The sequence below is a fragment of the Hetaerina americana genome, unplaced genomic scaffold (assembly GCF_022747635.1).
Source record: "Hetaerina americana unplaced genomic scaffold, ioHetAmer1.1.p SCAF_10, whole genome shotgun sequence".
Lineage (NCBI taxonomy): Eukaryota > Metazoa > Arthropoda > Insecta > Odonata > Calopterygidae > Hetaerina > Hetaerina americana.
Window position 1 is genome coordinate 65,436,749 of NW_027286070.1, and position 21,467 is coordinate 65,458,215.

The following is a 21,467-nucleotide window of genomic DNA, read 5'->3' on the forward strand; positions in this document are numbered from 1 at the left end:
TGATTTTTCAGTGGTATCTCGATCCATACTTGAGGTACTTTGTGGAGAGCACTTCGAGTGAATACGACGTCCGTCGAATGGGACGTTAAACTGTTTGGCCCCTTGGCGCCTTTCTTTAAGAGCAAGCTAGGGCCGACGCCGGGTTTCTCTCCACCCTTCCTTACAATCCATCCTTAATTGCGCAAATGACCTTAGCTGTCGGTCGCCCCCCATAAAAACTACTACTAGGATTCGGTCGTGCTGGCGTGACGGAAAGTGACGATGGTGTTGTATAAACAGCATAATATCGATCAAGAACGACACCTTAGTAACAGATGAATAACGCAGTGATACCAAAAGACCCTTGTAATATCGTTTCGTCGCTCTGGTGAGTGAATGCAAAGGAGAGACGTCGTTTGATAACATCATATGTATAATGTACCCATACCAGAAACACGGGCGAAGATTCACATCATGATGCTGGCCCACGTATTTATGTGATTCCTCCGTGGAAAGGGGAGATGTCTGGATCTCTTGGCTTCATCTAAAGAAGACTTTCTCACCAGTGAAATTATAAATGACCTTATATGTATTCATGAGGCTTAATTAAATAACAAAATCCGAAATGTATAAGGAGTAAGAATTTCACCGGAGCGCGAGTTGTTCCATGCTATTATTGCCAATGAAATGACCAATCTCACATAGAGAACGAATTAGGACTGAGGTCCTCCAGCTACGTTATAATGGGGTAGCTCGACTTCCTGAAAGGATGCCGATTACTCAAAGCAATACTCAAAGTTTAAACCAATCAAGTTAAGCAGTCTCTAACGCTGGGACCAATTCTTCGTATCAATTCAAAAATCGGCGAATGTTTCGGAGGTCAAAGAAAGATATGGAACCACGGGATTTAACCGTTCGAAAATGATGGAAATCTGAATTAAGAATCTATCGATACCCGGGAGTCGAATGCGATATCTCGAGAGTTAGGTAATAAAGTCAAGGTCAAGCATTTAAGTTCGTAAACATTTTTTCTTACATTTGGAATAAAACACTTTAAATGTTCCTCAGTCAAGTAACTGAGTAATTAAATATAGGAAGAAACTGAAAGTTAATTCATAAATAAAAAAAATGCTAATTGGTATTTATTCTTTTGAGATTATAATTACAATTAGCTGACTTTTAAGTACATATATATTTCGGCAAGTTCTGTAATGGAGCTGCGTGTTTAGTCTCATGAAGTCTGTTTCATTATCCCCTGCTTAGAATTTCCATTCGTTGAAATCCTGATTCATTCAGATAACTTCCATCTGATCTTTCACTGGATGCTCAATTTATACTGCAATTCTAACTGTGCAGTTTCTGCGCGTGGCATTGCCTCTTAATTTCATGAATAATTCCTAATCAATTCTCCAGCAGATAGAAATTCTCTCAAAAAATAGTGGAGGATCCAACTGCTCCTAATTTGGTGGATTGGATTTTAGTTGAGTTAACTAAGAATGTTCGTATTAATTCGTAATCTGTCATCGAATTAATAAAGCGTCTAGGGTGCTTAGTTAAATGAAATATCAAACGATTCCCTTCAATAATGTAGTAGTATTTTAAATAGACTCTAAACGAATTTATTTCGAATGCGCGAGAAACGTTAATCAATTAAGTTTTGCAGGAGATAATTTAAAAGAGCCTTTGACAATTAATAAATCTCTGTTCTGCTGTGGTCCATATTTATCATGCATGGGAAAAATTGAGGGTTAAATTTTGAGTTGTTTCTTATTCCCTTAGAATTGCTCCTGACAAAACATTTTCCAGTTTATCGCCTATCATGTTTTACATTTCAAAAGAGGGATTTCATTGACAGCGTGGGGCTTTTGATTTCTTCAAATATTACTCTCGTCTTTAATTCTATCATTGCAGCGAGTAATGTGTAATCCACCACTTTCCCAACCGCCAAAGAACAAGGAATAGTTTATTTATATTATCTTAGGTGGCTGGAGTGTCTCCTACATAAGTCACAAATTTTGTTGAATGGTGATTGACTGGAGATAACGACTCATTATTGACTTAATTTCATTCAAACGTTAGTACAGGCGAACAAGCAGGACGGAGGACTGACTGGCCGATCGTCCGTCCTTGGATTCCCAAGGTTTGATCGGAATTCGAAATTTTGGGCGAGTTGAAATTATTGGACCGATTATTTGAAAGAAAATTGAACCGAATACTTTGTGAATAAATCAGAAGAAAATCATATTTCAGGTGTACTCTGTGCGTGGTGACTGGGGCTAGGGAAGAATGGCATCTCTCACATCTCTAAGAGTCTATGCCATTGCCACTGCAATGGTTTCCCGATTATTAATTAAGAGTTACTATGTGCAAAGTGAATAGCTTCAGGCGTGATGTGGTGGAAGTCGGACACAATGAATAACTGATCGAAGCACTTTTCCACTTGATAAATTGCAATATAAAAATAAATTGAATAGTTGTAAAATAAAAAAAAATTATCAAGTGGAAAAGTGCTTCGATCGGCTATTCATTAAGATTTATGAGGTCGCCATAGTCGCTGCATTCGGGAAATCAATTCATTTGTTCATTTTTTACCGCCACCACCACCATAACCTCTCTCCCTCAATCTCCCCCCACCCATGCGCCAACACAACATACGTCAGAGGTGTGGTTCTCCCTCACACATCACAACCCCCTCCCTCCCCCCGCCCCCTTTCTCTTTCCCCCCCTTAACAATCATGGTCGCACCTGCAGCCTCGCGTGCGACGCCCTCCCGAAGCGGTGGCTCTCGAGGATTCTGTACAGCTCCCGGAATCGTCCGGCTCGGAATGCGACTAGGGCGCGTGCGCGGAGCACAGCTTCGCTCCGGTCGAGGGCCGCGACGTCCGGGTGAGCGACGGGCAGCGACCAGAGGAAGCGGGCCAGCCTATCCACGTCACCGCTCTCCTCCAGGGTCTCGCAGACGGCGGACACCTGCGGAGAAGACAATAAGGGCATTTTTTTCATTCATTCATCCTTTGTGTGTGTGTGTTTGTGTGAGTGTGTGTGTATGTGGCCAATTCATTCCAGATGATCAAAGCGTGAGGTAGAAGGGAAAAATAAATTTAAAAAATAGGAACCCGAGGCTTGGCGATCGTTCTCTAGAGAGGATGATTGAATTATCGAGTTTATTTATATAAACTCGACTGCACACACACCTCGGCAACAATTCGGTTTTATTTCTTTCTCCTCTTGCTACGAAACCACAGCGGGCGAATCGAATCGGCTCTCATTATTTTCTGTAAGCGCCCTAGACTAGTCACGGAAGGTGTAACCCCTTGAGGCACGTCACGTGAGTGAACATGTGTTATACGTAAGTTATACGTTAGCTTTATCCTCATCGACTATGGAAAGGTAAACTAACGAGTAAATGGCGTACAATTTAAGAACTTATTTATTCATATTTTTTCATATATTATATATAATGGATATATATATATGTATAAATATGTATGTATATATATATATACACACACACACACATATATATATATATATATATATATATATATATATATATATATATGTATGTGTGTGTGTGTGTGTGTGTTTTGCGATAATCCAGAGGGTAGAGAGTTGGACTGCTGACCGGAGGGTCCCGGGTTCGATTCCCGGGCAAGGTACTCTGGGCACCAAGCTGCACAAAGCCACACGCCGTCGGGCTTAGAAATGGGTGAACTCTACCATCACCTACCAAACCGACCTTCAGGTTGATTACTGTGTTTATGGTTTATATATATATATATATATATATATATATATATATATATATATATATATATATATATATATATATATATATATATATATATATTAGTGAGTTAAGTGATAGGCGGAAATACGAGACATTTTGGATCGAATCAAGGCAGATATTTTGTATGCGGAGCTAAAAATTGGTTTGTCGCAATGTTTATGTGATAAGAGTCGTCCTAGGTAAGGCTTGAAATTGTAGCAGTGTTTAGTCCTTGTATTCATCAAGAACCTACCTTCAACTGGTAATGAATATATTAAATATATAGCTACCGTGGTAATATGCAGATGACAATGGTTTTCGGGTTCCTCCAGCGTCGATTCAATTCACTGGACATTTTGTTTAAAGTTTCACCACTCTTCCACTCGGCATCTTCAGTTCCGACGACTAGCAAAATGAATCAATGCGGGGCCACCCGAAAACTTGGGAGTTCTTTGTACCGAACAATGATAAATATTGAAACTCCACTCAGAAATTGCAAAGAAACTGCGGGAGATGCCGCAACAGAAACTTTTAACGGAGTCATCCGCTAATGTGCATTTCAATGCAAAAATTTCAAAGTTTAAAAATCATTCGCCTTGACTGGGATCCCAGTCAAGGCGAATGTTATAAGTTTAGAATTAATATTCGCCTTATTTTACAGAAAATTATATTTTTTTAATATAATAATTAGGCTCTCCCGAATAATTGGGATTTCTGATGTCATGAAGGACCAAGTCTGGCTTAATCTATTAGAAATTTTACCCTATGTTAAGGGCTATACTCCCTGTATTGCAAGAAGCCATCGACAATAATGTGCCCTGGGGACAGATTTCCTGAAATATATTTCATTGTCTCCTCACGAACAATATACATTTAGCCTTAGATTTTACTTAAGTTTCCCGCTTGGCCAGTGAATATCTATTATCAATAACCATATCGAAATTGAAAAATAATAGCTATGCTTTCCCACGTAGACAATTTTTATTTACGACCACGGTTTCCTTATGGTATAACAGCTTCAGTTTCCTTAAGATGTTATACCATAATGAAACCTAGGTCGTAAATAAAAATTTTCTACGTAGAAAAGCCACGTCATTTATTTTTCCATTTCAATATGAAGATTTTCCACCAAGTCACGCCAGAAACAGTTTTATTAACCATATCATTAAAATTAATGTCATACAGATGATTTTCTTACTCCTCTCATGCAAGGAAAAGTGAATTTCAAAGCACGGTTTCCCAAATTACCTGGATCCCTCATATTTATCTCAATAAACGGAACGAATAAACACGCTTCACACCTAAATAGTCTCCACGGTGAGCTGAAGAAGGAAATGACTCTTTTGGTCGTCTTCGAATTGACGATTACAACAAAGCTTGGCTGCATTAACGAAAGAACTGCGATCAAAAAGAATTATTGCAATCTCCCATTACTATTGCAAAAACATGATATTGACCGACATTTTCTTAATAGAGGCTATTGTCTTAATGGCTGCTGCTACATCTCTGTGGCCACACGAAAGGAATATGGGAGATGCGGGTGAAAGTATGTGGTGAAACTGGGTCCACTTCTGAATTTCAATCAATGGTTAGGAGTCCGATTTGTATTTTCAGATCCTACCTTGAAAATAAAATTAGAGATACGCTTGGGAGTCAACAGAATCAACAGAATGAGGGAATTCATTTTTTTGTGAATACTATTTGATCGGTATGAGCTCAAAGATTCCTGCTGAGAAGACAATCCTTTTCCTTTTGCATTCCCCTTCCCATAAATGATAGCTCCTGTACTTGAAGATATCACCACTGCGTGGCATACTACATTTAAGTGTACATTTGGCTATGCTCTTCGTATAACTTTCTAAGAATATTTTCCTACACGTACAATACATAACGTGTACAAACACCATTAAAAGTCTAAAAAACACACGATTTGCTGCAAGTATATTGGATTCTCACGAAGTTGGATTAATTGCCGAATTGGATCGCGAGCAGCGTAGCAGAGGAGCTATACTTGTAAAATGTTGCTATTATCAACTTAGTAGCGCATCCTAAATATTAGGGGGGCTAGGCAGGGAATCAGTCACGGAGCGAACGTTGAATTAGAGTTTGAAGCTCTTGCATAAATTGGAAGGAGGTGCCTTTAGCAGTGATATAGAAATTATATAATTACCCGCATCGTACTACGATGGGGGAGATCGTGCAAGTAAAATTAGAGAGATTAAGAGTAGAACAGATAGATTTAAGACCCCATTTTTTACACGAAAGATAGGGGATCATAATGACATTGTTTGACCGCCGTAGGGTCATGTTCAGGTAAAATTATACGGGTGTGTATTCACCCCCTGCCACACGCCTTAGCGGTGGCTTGTAGGGTATATATAACAAAAATAAAATAAATGTGGCAAAAATGTTCTAACGGAAACTTGTACGATGTTAAGATTCATTACTATTCAAAACTCTGCGTATCAAGGAATTTACTCAAGGAATTAAGTATTTTAACATAGACCTAAAGCAATTTTCTTCTTTATTCTGTATTTTTAGCCTTCAGGATCAGAAAACTCGACGGAAAGGCAGTGTGGAGTAACCACCTAACTTCTGCTCTCGGCTCTGAGTTTATAATTCAAGGTTTAATGTAAGTTTTACGCTTCCATAAAATGATGTTATTTTAAATGTAATCGGTATAGGCGGCAAGCATTCCCCCAGGATAGCGGTGGAACGTCTTCCCGAGTCCCGAGATGATAAAAAGGTTGGTTGCTCAATGGTTTCCCCCCTCTCAACCATCTCCCACACACGGCAATTTGAATCCCCCCGCCTTCCAAAATATCCATCTAAAAGGGAAACCTTAAGGACCTCTTGAGATGTAGGCTAAGGGTTTTAGGGAGTTGGATGACGACGTCGTCCTGGTACACAGCGATCAACAGTCTTCCCAGCGTACTCAATGGTCGAGTCAGTCGGGCGCGACACTGGAGAGGGACCGCGGAGGGACAAGGGGGGGGGAGGGGCGTGAGCTGGATAGGACCTTAATTAGCAGGCAAAGGGAGTCTCATTATCCAACCTCCCGTGCCCCATCGGCGGCGTCTGCTCCCGGCTCAGCTGACGAGGCATTTCTCGTTAGCGGGCCATGACTCGACTGTTTGAACCTCACTGTGGCAGAGAGACCTTGTTTCTTAACGGAAGCCATTGCCTGACAGTGAGCTGGAGGGGTTTACTTGTGCGGTGCGTTCGTCATTTTGATACGCGCAGTTTGACCAAGGACGCAAGGAGGGAGTAGTTAGGTGCGCCCCCGTGAACAGCACCTCTAACATATCCAACTGCAATGCCCAATAGCCGCCGCTTGTCATGAGGCGAAGTTTGTTCGTAAGTCAGGCTGGACAAAGGATGGGACCGTACAAAGGTGTGTACTTTAATGTGTCATTGTCTCCTTCGAAAGTGTTGCGAACAAATTGTTTGAGGGAGAAATCATCAAAGCCGCAATTGACTTATCGTGTTTTGTCCCCGTATTCAGATATTCCAAGGTTGTTTGTTCATGGCTCGTATTATTTCATTGATATTGGAGAACCTAATTGACTGATACCTTTCCAATAAGTTTAACCTGGCATTAACTCTCCTCGTCTACAGTGAATACCACCCCAAACCTTGCAGTGCCTACCAGACGGCAATGTACACATTGCAAACAGAGGTTTAGAGAAAGGTTTACCGTTCAATTTAAGGAAGATCGTGTGGGAATCATTACGAAGTATAAGAGATTGAAGTTACAGTAAATATGCTATTCCGTAATTCAGGCTAGACAAGGAGAGAGAGGAAAGTCTCCTATTTTACTGTCTTTTGGCTCCAGAGAATAAAAGGGAATGCATTGCAGAAGTCATGGAAGTCCTTACGCCGCATTGAGATTGGGGACGTATCTTATCAGTTACGAAAGAAAAATATTAGCATTGAATAATACTTTACTCAGTGACACACTAATAAGTATTACTTATACCCTGACACACACACATAAAGCAAATCTCTGCGAAGAAGTAATTGACTTTGACAAATTAATTTAGGTGACAACATTTCTGTGTAGATCCTATATTATATACTGAATGTGAGGCTTTGTACAGCATTATGTGGTCCCTGAGCTATTAAATGTTTTGAACTACAACTGCTGAAAAGCAACAGGTTTGATTTCCATTAATATATTACAACGATTTTGACTAGTTAAAACGATATTATGAAAAATATTTTCCCAAAAAAATAGTTTTATTTTGAAGTCAATTTGTTTTAAAGACATATAAAGTGAACTATACACCGTAAACGTATTGCTGTAGACGATCTGTCAATTATCCTTTTAGTTATTTATTTTTAAATAGTAATGGATTTATTTAAACATAGTAATCGAAAGACTTATTTGGGAACGATTCAAACCTCTCTAAAAAAATATGGTCAAATTGCCCGGGTAATTGTTACATTGACAGTTTTATGTGTATTTGAGCATAGTTATGTGAACTAATAAAATAATTATTGAGTTGGAGTTTTGGAAATAATATAATGTTTTAGGCTTCAATTAACTATTACCGCGAGCAAGACATAGTTCCATCATCCTAAAGTTGATGCTTAATGATTGCAGTGAAAATTATGAGCTTTTCTGCTCAACGTGATGAACAGAAGCTGAGTAAATTTTAAAATGAAAGGGGTCGCTTATATCGTTTGCGATACTTTCGCGTTATAACAGAAGAAGCTTGAGCAGTTTCCTTCTGAGAAATATACTCTGCATTATCGGAATGGATAGGAACGTTGCTTTTATTCCCTAGTCATCTTGGATGATAAAATGACGCAATGAACCCGACTGACACGCATTTCATTTCAAGTGGGATCAAAGAAAAAAAAAAGATTCCGGCAAACAATTCAGGCGATCGAAAAAACTTCGACCCTTTCAAATGCTCGTCTTCCCAACTCAATCTTTCTACACCCCAACAATCACCACCGCGGGGATCGGCAAATTCGGCGGTTGGTGTTACTGTCCTGCGGGGCGGTGCAGTTTTGCCGTGTGTCGCAATCGAAGGAGAGAAATGGATGATGGAGGCAAATGGCGGAGGGCTTGTAGGTAGGGTGGGGAAGTGTCTCGTTCGGGAGTTTGAGTGAGGCCGACGGACGACTCTACGCCCCTACTCGCATGCAACCCAGGGCGAGGTGAGGAAGGCGAAGGAAGGGCCGGGGGAGAGGGTGGTAGTAGAGAGCGGGAAGGGCGGTTCTCCCCATCCGAGGGGGATTGGCGAGGGAGAAAGGACTTGTGACAGTTTCCAACCTCCTCCTCCTCTGCTGCATCCAACCCACCAGACGGCTATCGCCATGTGCCGGGATAGGGACCGCGCGGGAAGAGGGGGGGAGGACGTGGTGGGGCGCGAGGAGGGGCCTTTATCGCCGGGTGGGTTGGGAGTGGGGGGGAACCGGGGAGGACTCGGCAGCTACGGGCGGGGGAGAAAAAGGTAGATTTCGTTTGCGGGGAGGGGGTGTGCACTGAAGGGGAGGCGGCCAGGTGAAGGGAAAAGAGGGTGCCGCTGCCACAACATTTGCCCCCGGCGCACCGGGTCGGCAGGGAGAGCAACGGTTGGGGCGGAGGTTTGTTTGGGAAGCTCTGCCTTCGGGACGGGGTGGGAGGGTAATGGAGGGGGTAGGGGGAGGCATCGCGGGAGAGACTTGCATGCGGAGTGCGTGCGCACATTTCCCGACGTGAATCGTAAAAGAAGGCGAAAATTTAATACATTTGAGGGAAAAAATCGAAAAGCCTCATTTGACCAAACACCTGAGAAAACAAACCGATTTTGACTCCGGCTTTATTGAGCAGGACCCAAGGGTAACGACGGGCTTGCCTATCGCACTTCCTTACCGCCGCCATTTCCGTCTACCATACTCTGGCGAAAAGTTTATTTCCAAATCTGCATTTCACCCCGCAAGTAAGGGAATGATGGGGTGCGTATTGCAGATACGTTAATTTGAATAACCCTGGAATAATTTCTATGGCTCGACTGTAGGTAAGCCTCTATATTATAGAAAAATAAACCGCATATGCTTTAAATAATTTGTACCAACCTTTCGATAATTTTTCCAGCAACAAAATGATAGTTTTTGTATCAAATTCTTCTGTTGATAAATGCAACAAAAAACGCAAATAGATAAGTATTGTAAGAGCGCCATATTAGAATAGCCCATCAAAACTTTTTAACTAAAAATGTATTCCACTGTTGACAATTTTAATGAGAGCGTAGCTTGTGTTGAACCCGCATTGTTTAAAAGTTTCAATGGCTGCTGTGATCTCCAACCTTTGGAATCGAAAGAAGACAGGAATCATTTGAAAATGTTTCATGGGTTATGGACAGTCATTAAATGCTTGCAATGACGAATTTTAAGGATAACGAAATGGTAAATGGAAAACGGAGAAAGAAAAAGGTACTTCAGTTTGATGAATTGTCGGCCATGTTAAAAACTCGATTAAATGACATTGTGCTAGAACAGATGATACATTAGAAATTGAAGTACGAATATTTTAAAAAGTGGCCACCTGGGACTGAATAATTCAGGAATCTTCAATAAGATATTTAAACGTTGTAGGTGGCATTTGTGTGTAATAAATATTTCACATTATTAAAAAAAAGAACAAATGGTACTGCATTAGTTGAAAATAGATATAAACAGGAGATAAACCTTAAGAGACAATTAGAACTGCAAGAGAAGCAGATAAATCACTGAAGGAATCTATACACAACACGTGAACATCCTAAAACAAGATGTAACCAAGTAATATCAAGTGTGAAATTGTATGCAATACAATATATGTGTAATTCATGAGGATATCAATTATTAGTGGAAAGAAAATGCGACAAGGTATATTCAAAGGCATTAAATGCGAAAGCATGTAGGAAAAACATGAGAAAGCAAATGAGACCCACCGTAGACACCAGAATATGTGTGAGGCAAATTAATATGGGAAAAGAAACGCAGAAGACGCTGTGATTAGATGGAGGGAGAGCTGAAAACGGCTGAAAGTACCCGATTGGAACTTTCGTGGTGGGCAGAGCCCTGCTGGAATTATTTCAGTTGTGTTCAAAGGCACACAAACTGAATTATTTTGTATGAGATTAAATGATGATAACAAATTTTATCAAAGCAGCAAAATAGTTTGGCCACGTACGAGTTGATAGGTGGTTTTAGTTCTACCCAGTCAGCGCTACAGTATGCCAGTCCGAGGGGTTCTCCACTGCCTACTGTAAGTTTGTAGCTGGTTTATCATCACAATAATTGAGTTACAACTTACAGGAGCCGAAATCATGTATGATAATATATATAGCCAATGATATAAATAAATAAATAAATATAAATATATATATATATATATATATATAATGGGCTGACACAATATAACACAAATAGAAAAGAATAGACACATTTAAAAGAACACTCACACGGTAAATTGTTCGAGCTTTCGGCCCTCTCAGAGGCCTTCTTCAAGAGAGATCTTCTCAGAGGCCTTCTTCAAGAGTCTCTCTTGAAGAAGGCCTCTGAGAGGGCCGAAAGCTCGAACAATTTACCGTGTGAGTGTTCTTTTAAATGTGTCTATTCTTTTCTATTTGTGTTATATTGTGTCAGCCCATTATTGTGCCGCTCGTGTGAGTTTTTCCGTACAATCGTTATATATATATATATATATATATATATATATATATATATATATATATATATATATATATATATATATATATATACCGTGATTCCTCTAATACGTTTCGTATAAGTTCGGTTTAGAGTACATCCACCTTTTTAGTTTTTGCTGCTCCTCAGTAAACCCAGAGAAGTGTGACATTCCTGTTATGATTGGTCACCGAGTGCATTAAATGTTTTAATGTTTAGAGCTATGATTTGACTACAGTTAAGAATATGACACTATGAAAGGTTACGAACTCTATTTTGGTGATTTAGTTGGTACTTACGAGTATTCAAAGAGGTTTTATTCTGACTTGTACATACCACATTATGGCAACTATTAGGATTGAAGCAGAGTTTTTCCATATGATATATTGTTTTGTAAATTTGTCAGGATTCTCTGGGAGGGCTAATGTTGCCTATTCTTTTAGAGTCATATGGGTCCTATTCCCTCGTATAGTGGTATCATTAGCATAAAGAAGAAGTTCGGTGTACTCGGAAGTGAGGAAATCATTTTCTACATCCAGAAATAATATTTGCGATGCTTTGCTGTGGCTGAAAGTTTGCTTTAAAATTAACGAGCCGAAAATTTTCGAAAGAGGAGCTGCTCTTTGTCTGGAAGGCAAATTTTGCCAGAATAATAAAGCTATCGGGCATCAGACGGGTTAATATGTGTGAAGGGACTGAACTAAATACCAGTTACGAAGGGAAATATAAAACGGCTCCGTTATTGCCATACTTTCCGGTACATGTACGTAGATAATTCGCCTACATGCGTTGAGATGGCATTAGTGTTTAAAATCTAATACTCGCCTCGGGCAAGTTTGCTGTACTCTTTCCCTTTAGAATTTTAGAAAGGTTCCTTTTTCTTCTCAAAGCAATACGTATAGCACAACAAAAAAATATCGAAATGATTCATCCGTCTCGACAAATGGGAATTATTTCTTTTCCACGAGGGGGGGAGGGGCATTTTTTGCTAAATCCTGTCTCGATGGACCATTCTGTGTGCGAACGAACTTTTGACGAAACCTTCACACAAATGTATGAGGGAAGTGGAATAAGGAATAGGAGTAGGTGAATTGAGCCGAAATCCCCCACTTTAAGACTTCCGGAGTCGGAAGGAGACAGTTGCAAATCGAGACGAACCCAATGAGGTGTCATGAGTTCCCCTCTTAAAAAAAAACTCACGGGCGGAAAAGATCCCGCCCGTTCAAGTCGCCATTCAGCCGAGGCGTCGGATATACCACATGGACCATTGTCGGGAGGCGTAAAAGGGTGAATGCCGGCGGCGGTATCCACCGACGAGTGGGGAGGAGGCGTCACGAGACGAGAGGTCGCGGGAGAGGGGTGTAAAAGAGAGAGAGAGGGGTCGAAAGGGCGGGTAGGGCTGGGGGTGGGCGGGAAAAGAAGAATACGCTGGTATCATGGCGTCGTAGTTTGGATATCGGCGCGGCGATTCTCACGGCCTCAGGCGGTAGCGAACAAAGGGATTTTTTTCCAACCCCGAGCAGTCGATCCCCCATGGAGTCCAAAGAAGTGGAGGGGGAAAAAAAGGAAAATTTCAGGCGCATCCGAGTGTTTTCGGAAGTAATGAGCCGCGAACGGTGCTTTTCTATTCTTAGGAATTCGCAGTCTCTTCTGGAAAATCCATCCGGGCGCCCGAGACCCATTCCCGCGAGCTTCGAGGAGAGTGACGAGTGAATAGTGGAGTATTCCCAAACAAATAATTTGATTTGTTTACGAACAATTTTCCTCGAATCGAATCAATTGGCGATTGATTTAGCTTGAATTGACTTCAAAATGAAAATAGGTGTCTGCATGTGGCGATTTGAAAATGGCGAACAGTGTTTTACTGCTGCTGCTTGGCAGGTTTTTGCTTACCTTATCTTTTTGGTAGGTTTAGCTTATCTTAATGAGGTTCACTCCTATGATTTTTGCAATTTCTTTAATTAAAGCAATAATAGCGGGGACATTGATTGGGCATAAACTGAGGCACGATAGTTTAACCGAAGATAAATATTGAAGGCAACACTTAGGGTGAAAATCACAGAGAAACGCCTAAGATGGACTACGGGAAGCAAGTAATGGACAACGTCGTTGCGAGTAGGCAGTAGGCGAGTACATAGGTGAGGGAATGCAAGGTTTGGAATCAACCAGTTTAAAGAGCTTCTACGTACCGCAACTCGAGTTTTTAACCCGTAATGAAGAAAGTACTAGCGTGCTAAAACGAAGATTTTGGTCCCTACTGGCCAATTTTTTCGGGATTACGTACAATTAAGAGAAGTATAAAGTGATAAAGTCAAGCAAAGATATTCCCAGGAGTAAAAATTGTTATTTCCTTATCTTAACCCTTTGTCCATAGATTTTCCGCTTTATTCCATCAGCACTGTATTAAAATAAATAGTTTAATTTACTTCACAAATACGAAGTACGTCATCGGTGTTCTGATTCCCTGTCCAAACGCTCTAGTGAGCGCTCGTAATATGTTGGGTGGATGGAGATATCTTTCCGAGCTTGCTGTTCACTTTATGGCTGTAATACATTATACACAAAAGAAAAAACCTGCATAAAAATATATCCCATAATGATACTCATCTTTACAGTCTGGAGCTTAAGTTTGAATTAAGATCATATTTCATTCTGTGATAACATTTAAAGTATAGCCACATACGAAAGTTGGTTTGTTTTATCTAATATAATTTGCAATTCAAAGTGAGAGAAACATTTTCAATCGCAGATGGAAATAGATCGGAACTTAGATAGAATAGATAAAAACTTCCGTTTTAACAATTTCTCTAGGGGATGATTAAGGGAAGAAAACTACGAATGCCTCACACTGCCCATCGGACAGGGCGTCAAACGGCGACTTCAAAGAGAACAGAATTCAGCTTATCTCAGCGTCGTATTTCTCAACATCTCTTCTCGTTTCTATTTACGATTTAGATTTTTTTATCCACCTATGATAGATGTTAAGACTCAGCTCAACATATAGTCATTTTTTTCCGTCTCAAATCATTAAATCTGGATGAACACCGATCTGGAAAGAAGTGTGCCCAATATTTATGTGTGATTGTTAACATATGACGTAAGAGAGTCATTTCTTAAACCTTCGAAGCCGTCTTAATAAACCGAAGCAGTACCCTACCCAGTGCGCTTGTGGGGCCTCATATCACTTAGAAGCCGAAAAAGTGCTCTGTGTGAGATATCAAAATCATGACATCTTGCCATGAAAAATTACGGCGAAAAGATCTCTTGCTGACCTTGGTGGCGGCGCAGTGGGCTAAGCACCTCAATTGCATTAAAACAGATTTGTTGGGTTCGATTCCCGCCCATTTAGATTTTCCTTGATGTAGAGTTTGGGGACGTGTGATTTTACTTTTGCTTTTGGATCTAGTTTAATAATCATAAATAAAGGCCAAATGAGCTTTTATCGTACTACCTGTTAAATTAGTAAATTCTTGTTTATATGGGGGTCAGAAATATTAACATTTTTGCAACGATGTTACGACGGGTCATGTTCATGAATTCATGTCATTCGTTAAGCGTTAAGAATTCCTCGGTTGTCGGTTGCTAGGTTTCGATGGTGGCTGTTTTCTGAATGAAATATCATAGATTATCTAAAGTCGGAACGAGATAAATCAACTTGTAAGCACCTTTTAGGTCTCATATAGAATAAATAAAATGATCCGAGATATTTGTGAATTTGTTTATCCAATATTTTCCCAGATTTCCAGTGCCCCTTCACCAGTATCTGAATTCATGATATAATTAAAAATAAGGCAACTGGCTGGTGAGTCTCGGATTCAAATCAGGGCTATGCAGGTCCGGAAACATGCGATAACGAAGAGAAAAATCAATTTCACATTCCGTAGGTCTTGATGCCCAGAGCCCGTTCAGTTACTTAATTATTTCTTTCCGTAAATTTTCTTCAAAAATTTTGAAAAGATGTTCTTGAATGCTGATTTCTATAAATATGTATGTATGAGTTTTTAAATGCAATTTTAAATTGTGTCCCTGGTGAGCTATACCCTCACTTTTTCCAACCACCTTCGGATTAATTATTCAAGTGGGTACATTTTATGTGTATCCGTATTAGCTGTAAGTGTCTTGAGACGGTACCATCCGGAATCAAACTAGTCATTCTCCATTATACAAGCTTACAAAACCAACTATCACCGCTTGTCTACAGTTCGATAATTTTAATTAGTGTGCATGTGAAAGGTATATTTAAGGTTTATTGAATTTGAAATCAAAATGGATCCAAGTGAGTTGTTTCATTTTTCTGATAATTGTCCCAAATCGTATTTGCACTGACTGGGTCTTTTATGACACCCCCCCGCGCCTATTACTTGGAGACATCCAAGGCTTACTGACTAAATTCTCATCAAAGGGCAGGCCCGTGTTGTTTATTTATCTGACGAAGAATTGAAGCTTTATAGAATCGGGTAAAATTACGAAAGAAATGCTGCAAACCAAACAGACGATTCAAGGCAATTTAGTTCCAAAACCTCACTAGGCCCCCTGAATTATTGAACACAAATGTTTTACGCCGCACTATTCACTCCAGGAAATTTCTTAAATTCAATTCCATTCGCAGTCACGCTCGCGTGTGTTTATGTTCTCCTGCAGACGCGAGCATTTGAAAAAAATAACCATGGAGATGAGTAAACAATAAACTGTAGCGCTCTCAAGAGTGGGAGATTGGCCGTTATTCTGTTCGTTAAAACGGCTTTTTTTCATAATTGCATTAAAAAACACGACGACGACTAGCCAGCCTTTCCGGACAAGCAACTTTTTTGGAGGGGAATTCTATTTCGCCGCGATGCATTTTGCAGCGATTTGCAATTTAGATCATCGGTATGCAAAAAGTATGCAGCGGTTCCCGCATCAGTCTTTGAAAAGGGGTGGAGCTTATAGGAATATTTCTCCCCTACTTCACTTCCCACCCTGCTCACAACTCTGGAATGTTTTTTTTCCAATCAATTCAATCCTCTTGGGACTTTTCCACGCGACAACACAAGTCAATGATAAACACTGCTCTTTTATGATTCGATTAAAATCGCGCGAAAACGGCTGTTTTTTTTCCTAACCACTCCAACCCCGTAACACTCAATCGACCCATATTTTTCGGCCATCTCTCTCTCTCTCTCCATTTCCCTTTCTCTATTTCCCTCTCGTGCGGATTATCATTTCGCAACTGTTTTCGAAGCCAGCGTTGCACGTTCCGAAACAGAAATTGGATTTAGAAAATAAACGAAATGGTTCGATAAGGGATAGATTTATTTTAGCAGTGATTTACACTGGGCAAGTACCCCAAAGATATGGGTGGTGTCGGACGAAGGTTTTCGCGAGGAGCACGGCACCGTAGTAAATGAAGAAATTGAGTGTCCCGGTGCAATTAGAAATATCATAGATGCCATTTTAGTCCTAGAGCCGGCTGTGCTAAGACTTTTAGTAAGATACTGGGAACTACATTTCTGGCAAGCAGGGAATAAACACGCACGGTACTACGTTAATCTACGCACTCGGAGAAATCATGCTGCGAAAATAATATTAAATGCTCGTTCTTCCTCGTATAATATGCAAGTTCACATGAGCGCTAATATATGTATCCTTCGATTCAAGAACGCTTCATGAAATAAATTCACAATTTTCTCCATTTCCTCTGTATGGTGTCTTAAAACTTCCCCCTTCACCCTCCCGTTCTCTCGGAGAGTGGATTGGGTTGTAGATGAGTCTGTACTCCTACTTCCATCGTGATTCGTGGGGGACGGTTTCCCTGATGCCCCTTAGGAATTTCAGAAGAGGCAAGGGGCGAGTCAACCCCAACCCTCCCGACGGCGGCAGAAAGTGGCGCCACCATTCGTTTGAGCGGCATTCACTTTAAAATGACTCCTCCCTTCCCCGCTCCTCGAAAACGGTCTGTCGTTTGAGGAGGCGAGATTAAAGGGGTCTCACGTCAATCAAATCGAAACCGACGCTCGGACTATTCGGGCCGACGTTGGCGGTTCAGTCTCCTGCAGGAGCGGGTCACCATTTCTTAAGACCACGGGCCCGGCGGGATCGAGGCGGTGGGATGGAACTTGAAGTCGCAACACAGTTCCGCAAAGGAAACCTTGTATTTCATGCGGGCGGTCTAGATATGGCATGGAAATCGAAGGTGGTAACATTCAACGCTACTCCAATGGTGTTGTCTGAGGTTTTAACAAAGCTTCGGAGTAAAGAAAATCTGATGGTACATTTTTCTAGTTCTCCAATCGGATCATACTTCGATGCCTGCCGATAGAACTCTTATTAATGGAAATAAGAAATATGAACAAGAATAGCGTTTTCAACGAGTTTCTTTATGGAATTTTTTCACTCGTATATTCAAACCTGACAGAAAGAATGTATTTTGGATTAACTTCTTGAAAACTGGGGAAGAGAATTTGAAAGAGAAAAGGCTCGGGCATGAAAGATGAATATTTATTCACCATTTTTTAAAGGCTGAACAAATCAATCATAATATTGAATTGGAAAGTGTCCATGCAAAATGTAACTGTTTCTCATCATTTACAACAGTTGAATAGTAAACTAATTCATTCCTCACTAAATGTTTGGAAGGGTGATTTTTAATCACGTTTAACAGTGCATCTCTCATACTAACATCTAGAAAGTATAACGTAGGTTTTTAAAACGGGAATTCTCAATTTCTTTATCATTACCTCATAAATTGTTTTAATAATTACATATGACTAAAGAGTTACGAGATATATCCGTCGCTCAGTGGGAAATTAAAGATATACATTATGATGGAAGTATGTCTTAAAAAAGTACATGGTTTCTCACATGCTTCATCTTAGTGGAATGAATAGTCTCTACTGATTGTTAAATTTAAAAATATTTTTTCTCTTGCGCTATGAAAAAGATGAGTGCTTCTTTTAATACACAAAATATATGTTAAAATAGGCTAATGTGATGAATTGAGACAAATTAATCCCCGGAATATTGGGTTAGGTAATATTTTCTATGCTCGTAAAAATATGCGAATCATTTCCGTGGTGATTTTATTTAGAAATCTGTGAAAATACCAATTTTATTATAAACGATGTTTAATTGGTAAGTATTAAAGACATTTATGAGTTGGCCAGTTAGTTTTCAAAAAGGTTTTAAAAGTTTTTTCGCTCTAAATGACATAATAAAAATTGGAATCGCGAATTTTAGCCTAATATTTCTCACAAAAATAAAAATAAATGGAAGTTCAAGCGTGCCATAGCACTTATGGTATGATATAGAATTAGAAGCACAATATTAATAAAACCCCATGAAACAGTTATGTACCCGATGAAGTATAAAAATCGAATGTGAACCGTATGAAGTATGTATTTTATGAAACTTGTGGGAAGTCATTCTGTTTCATGTGATCCTTTCTATGCAAACACTCAAGGAATTTTCGTGAAATATGTCACAAAACCCAGCTTGAATTAATAAATATTAAATAATAATTCATCTTTCAGTATGAATGCTCATAAACCACGTTTCATCGGCAGAGCGCGTATAATAACCCTGGCATTTAGTTTCATGTAAAAGATAAGTATGAATGAAATATTTGTCATCCACCCATAGTTGTATCAGGTGCTAATAATAATTTAAAATGCAGTATTATATATTCGTTCGCAGGTTTATAATGCAGTATTATATAATTTAAAAAACGCTATGCAAGTGTCGCATAATTATTGGTTCCGAAAGAAGTCGTCATGCTGTAATTAAACAAATCGACAGAATGACACACATGAACGGGAAGTGCCTTAACGTTCAACCCAGTACACCGATTTGTCGAGGATTGGCCTTAATCAGGTGCCCCTCCCATTGTCAAATGTCTTTTGTATTGGCGCGGCCCCCTCGTGATTCCCTAGCGATACAGGAGCCGACGTGCGCTGCATAAGAAATGCTGAAGAGTAGTTCAAGAATTTCTAAAATCCACACCACTGTATAGAGGCCTAACGTAAACGCTTAAAACTTCGGTTACGGAGCTAATGTCGTTATTGAAACGCCTACCCCTGTATTTATTGCGACAAAACTTCCCCCCCAGTCCCGCCCATCCCACCCCCAGGACCCACCCTCCGAAACTCCGTGCCCCGGAGCGATTCCGGGGTCCGTTTAGGGGTAGGGGGATGGGAAAGTGGGAGGGAAGGTTGGACATGTGGAATGGAGGCAAGGAGGAACGGAGTAGAGAGAGAGAGAGGGCGCGGGGTTGGGGCATTGGCAGTACGTTTGGGGGGGAGGGGGTGCGGCAGCGGGAACTCAAAAGCAATATGGACCCCGCCATGAATGCGAAAGTAAATTGGCCCGGGGAAACTCAAAACTGAATAATATTTACCAGAAGTGGATGTGAGCTGTTGGCCGTGTGGGCGACAAGAATTGCAGTGAGGGGAGGAGACATGTCGGCAGGTCGTCGGGGTGGAATCGTAACGAAATCGCGATGGGGCTAATCGATGTCGGTAAACCACCCGCAGCTTGTGGTTCACCGAAGGCTTTGATGATGTATGTTGAGATTTGCGGAGTGCTCGGGGCGAAATCCACCTCTTTATCCCTCCACCTCCCTTCCATCGATTTCCTCATATTGACTACGCTGCATGATGAATTCGCGGAGTTTTACGCAATTCACTTGGGCGAGTGTGGATGGAAATGATTTTGACACCGCAGCATTCTATTCGTTCGTAAAAACATGGTCTTGAGTTTGATTATGCGTATCCTAAATATTGGTGGGACCACGGAACTATTCGACTCGTCAAATTAATGTCTGAATTTGTTTCCAAAGGGAAATGAAGTAGTTCTAAATGGAAGAGCAGTGATCGCTCAAACTATTTGTTGGAAGTACGTACCATCGCGATTTCATACCATGAAGATATGATCTGATAAATCAAATAAATTGATAATAGTGATAATAATTATTAATATGAACTAAATAAAAATGTTATTTCACTCAATTTCTACACTTTACTCGACTTTATGTCGAGTTTTTTTTTTGAGTTTTCATTGATTATCTTCACTTTCAAGATTATATTCGTTTATCAAAAAAGCTTAGAGTCCTCGTTACTAAGGAAATATCTGCGATATACTATATTCGATTTGTAAAATTGACGTTTGCATAGATTTTAAATGGCTTTCTATCCAAATTCTGTAGGTAACCTTTCTCTCTGTGTTCTAGCGGAAATTAGCCCTTCCTCGGTAACAAACTGATATCTAATCTACGAAGTGGTAGCTAATTTATACTTATAGGGAGCGGTAAAAAACATAACATATGGGTGAGGGAGTTAGTTTGCATTTTAATAAGTACGGAAGTCAGATGAAAATATTTTAAGATAGTCTTCGCGTCTAAGTATCTAAATTTCGCCTTTGCACCTAAAAAAGTTGCGAAAGTTATGAGTTTTAGTACTCGGTCGACGCGAAGCCCATTACATCATAAAGTACATCAGACTTAGGCAACTGGTAACTGAACATAAACCCATAGTTTGCCTAAACTGCTGTGTAGACTTGAAGATTTGTTGGAGGGTTCTGGTTCGCCAAAACAATTTCCAAAAATAACACCGAAGAACGATACGCACGCTCGTGTCTAGTTATGTAAATGACTGTTATGATCCTCAAAATGAATTTATCTCTGTCCGTTAGAATTCCATGGAGGATACTTTAAACAAACATACTTGCGGGAAAGCAACTGACGGAATGTCAACGGGCACTCATCCGCGGATGACGGGCCATACCGGCCGGCCGACCGGGGAGTCCCGCATGGTGGCGGGCACGTGCTCCCCGCAGGGGCGGAGGCACAAGCGGGTCTCCACCGAGACAAGCCATGCAATCATCTGTGAGGCTCTTTCTTTCACGTGATCGCAACAATATTGTCACCGGGTGGCAGGAATGAGGTCTCAATGGCGAGAAAGAAATAACTTGCGAGAGGCATACTGACGTCGGACGTGACACAAGGGAAAAACTCGTACGAAATACCTGAGCTGCTGCTCTGATGTGGTGGCTTCGTCAAGACGAGTACGGGGAAACTACGAAT

The 21,467-nt window shown here is 40.5% G+C and overlaps 1 protein-coding gene across 1 annotated transcript in view; it reads right to left on the minus strand.

Moving 5' to 3' along the window:
* LOC139700349 (homeobox protein SIX2-like) overlaps nucleotides 1–21,467 on the minus strand; it is a 244,571-nt gene that overhangs the window by 208,111 nt on the left and 14,993 nt on the right. The window contains exon 2 of the mRNA XM_071598989.1: nucleotides 2,725–2,949. Within this exon, the coding sequence (XP_071455090.1) occupies nucleotides 2,725–2,949 (225 nt within the window). The remainder of the gene's footprint in view (nucleotides 1–2,724; nucleotides 2,950–21,467) is intronic.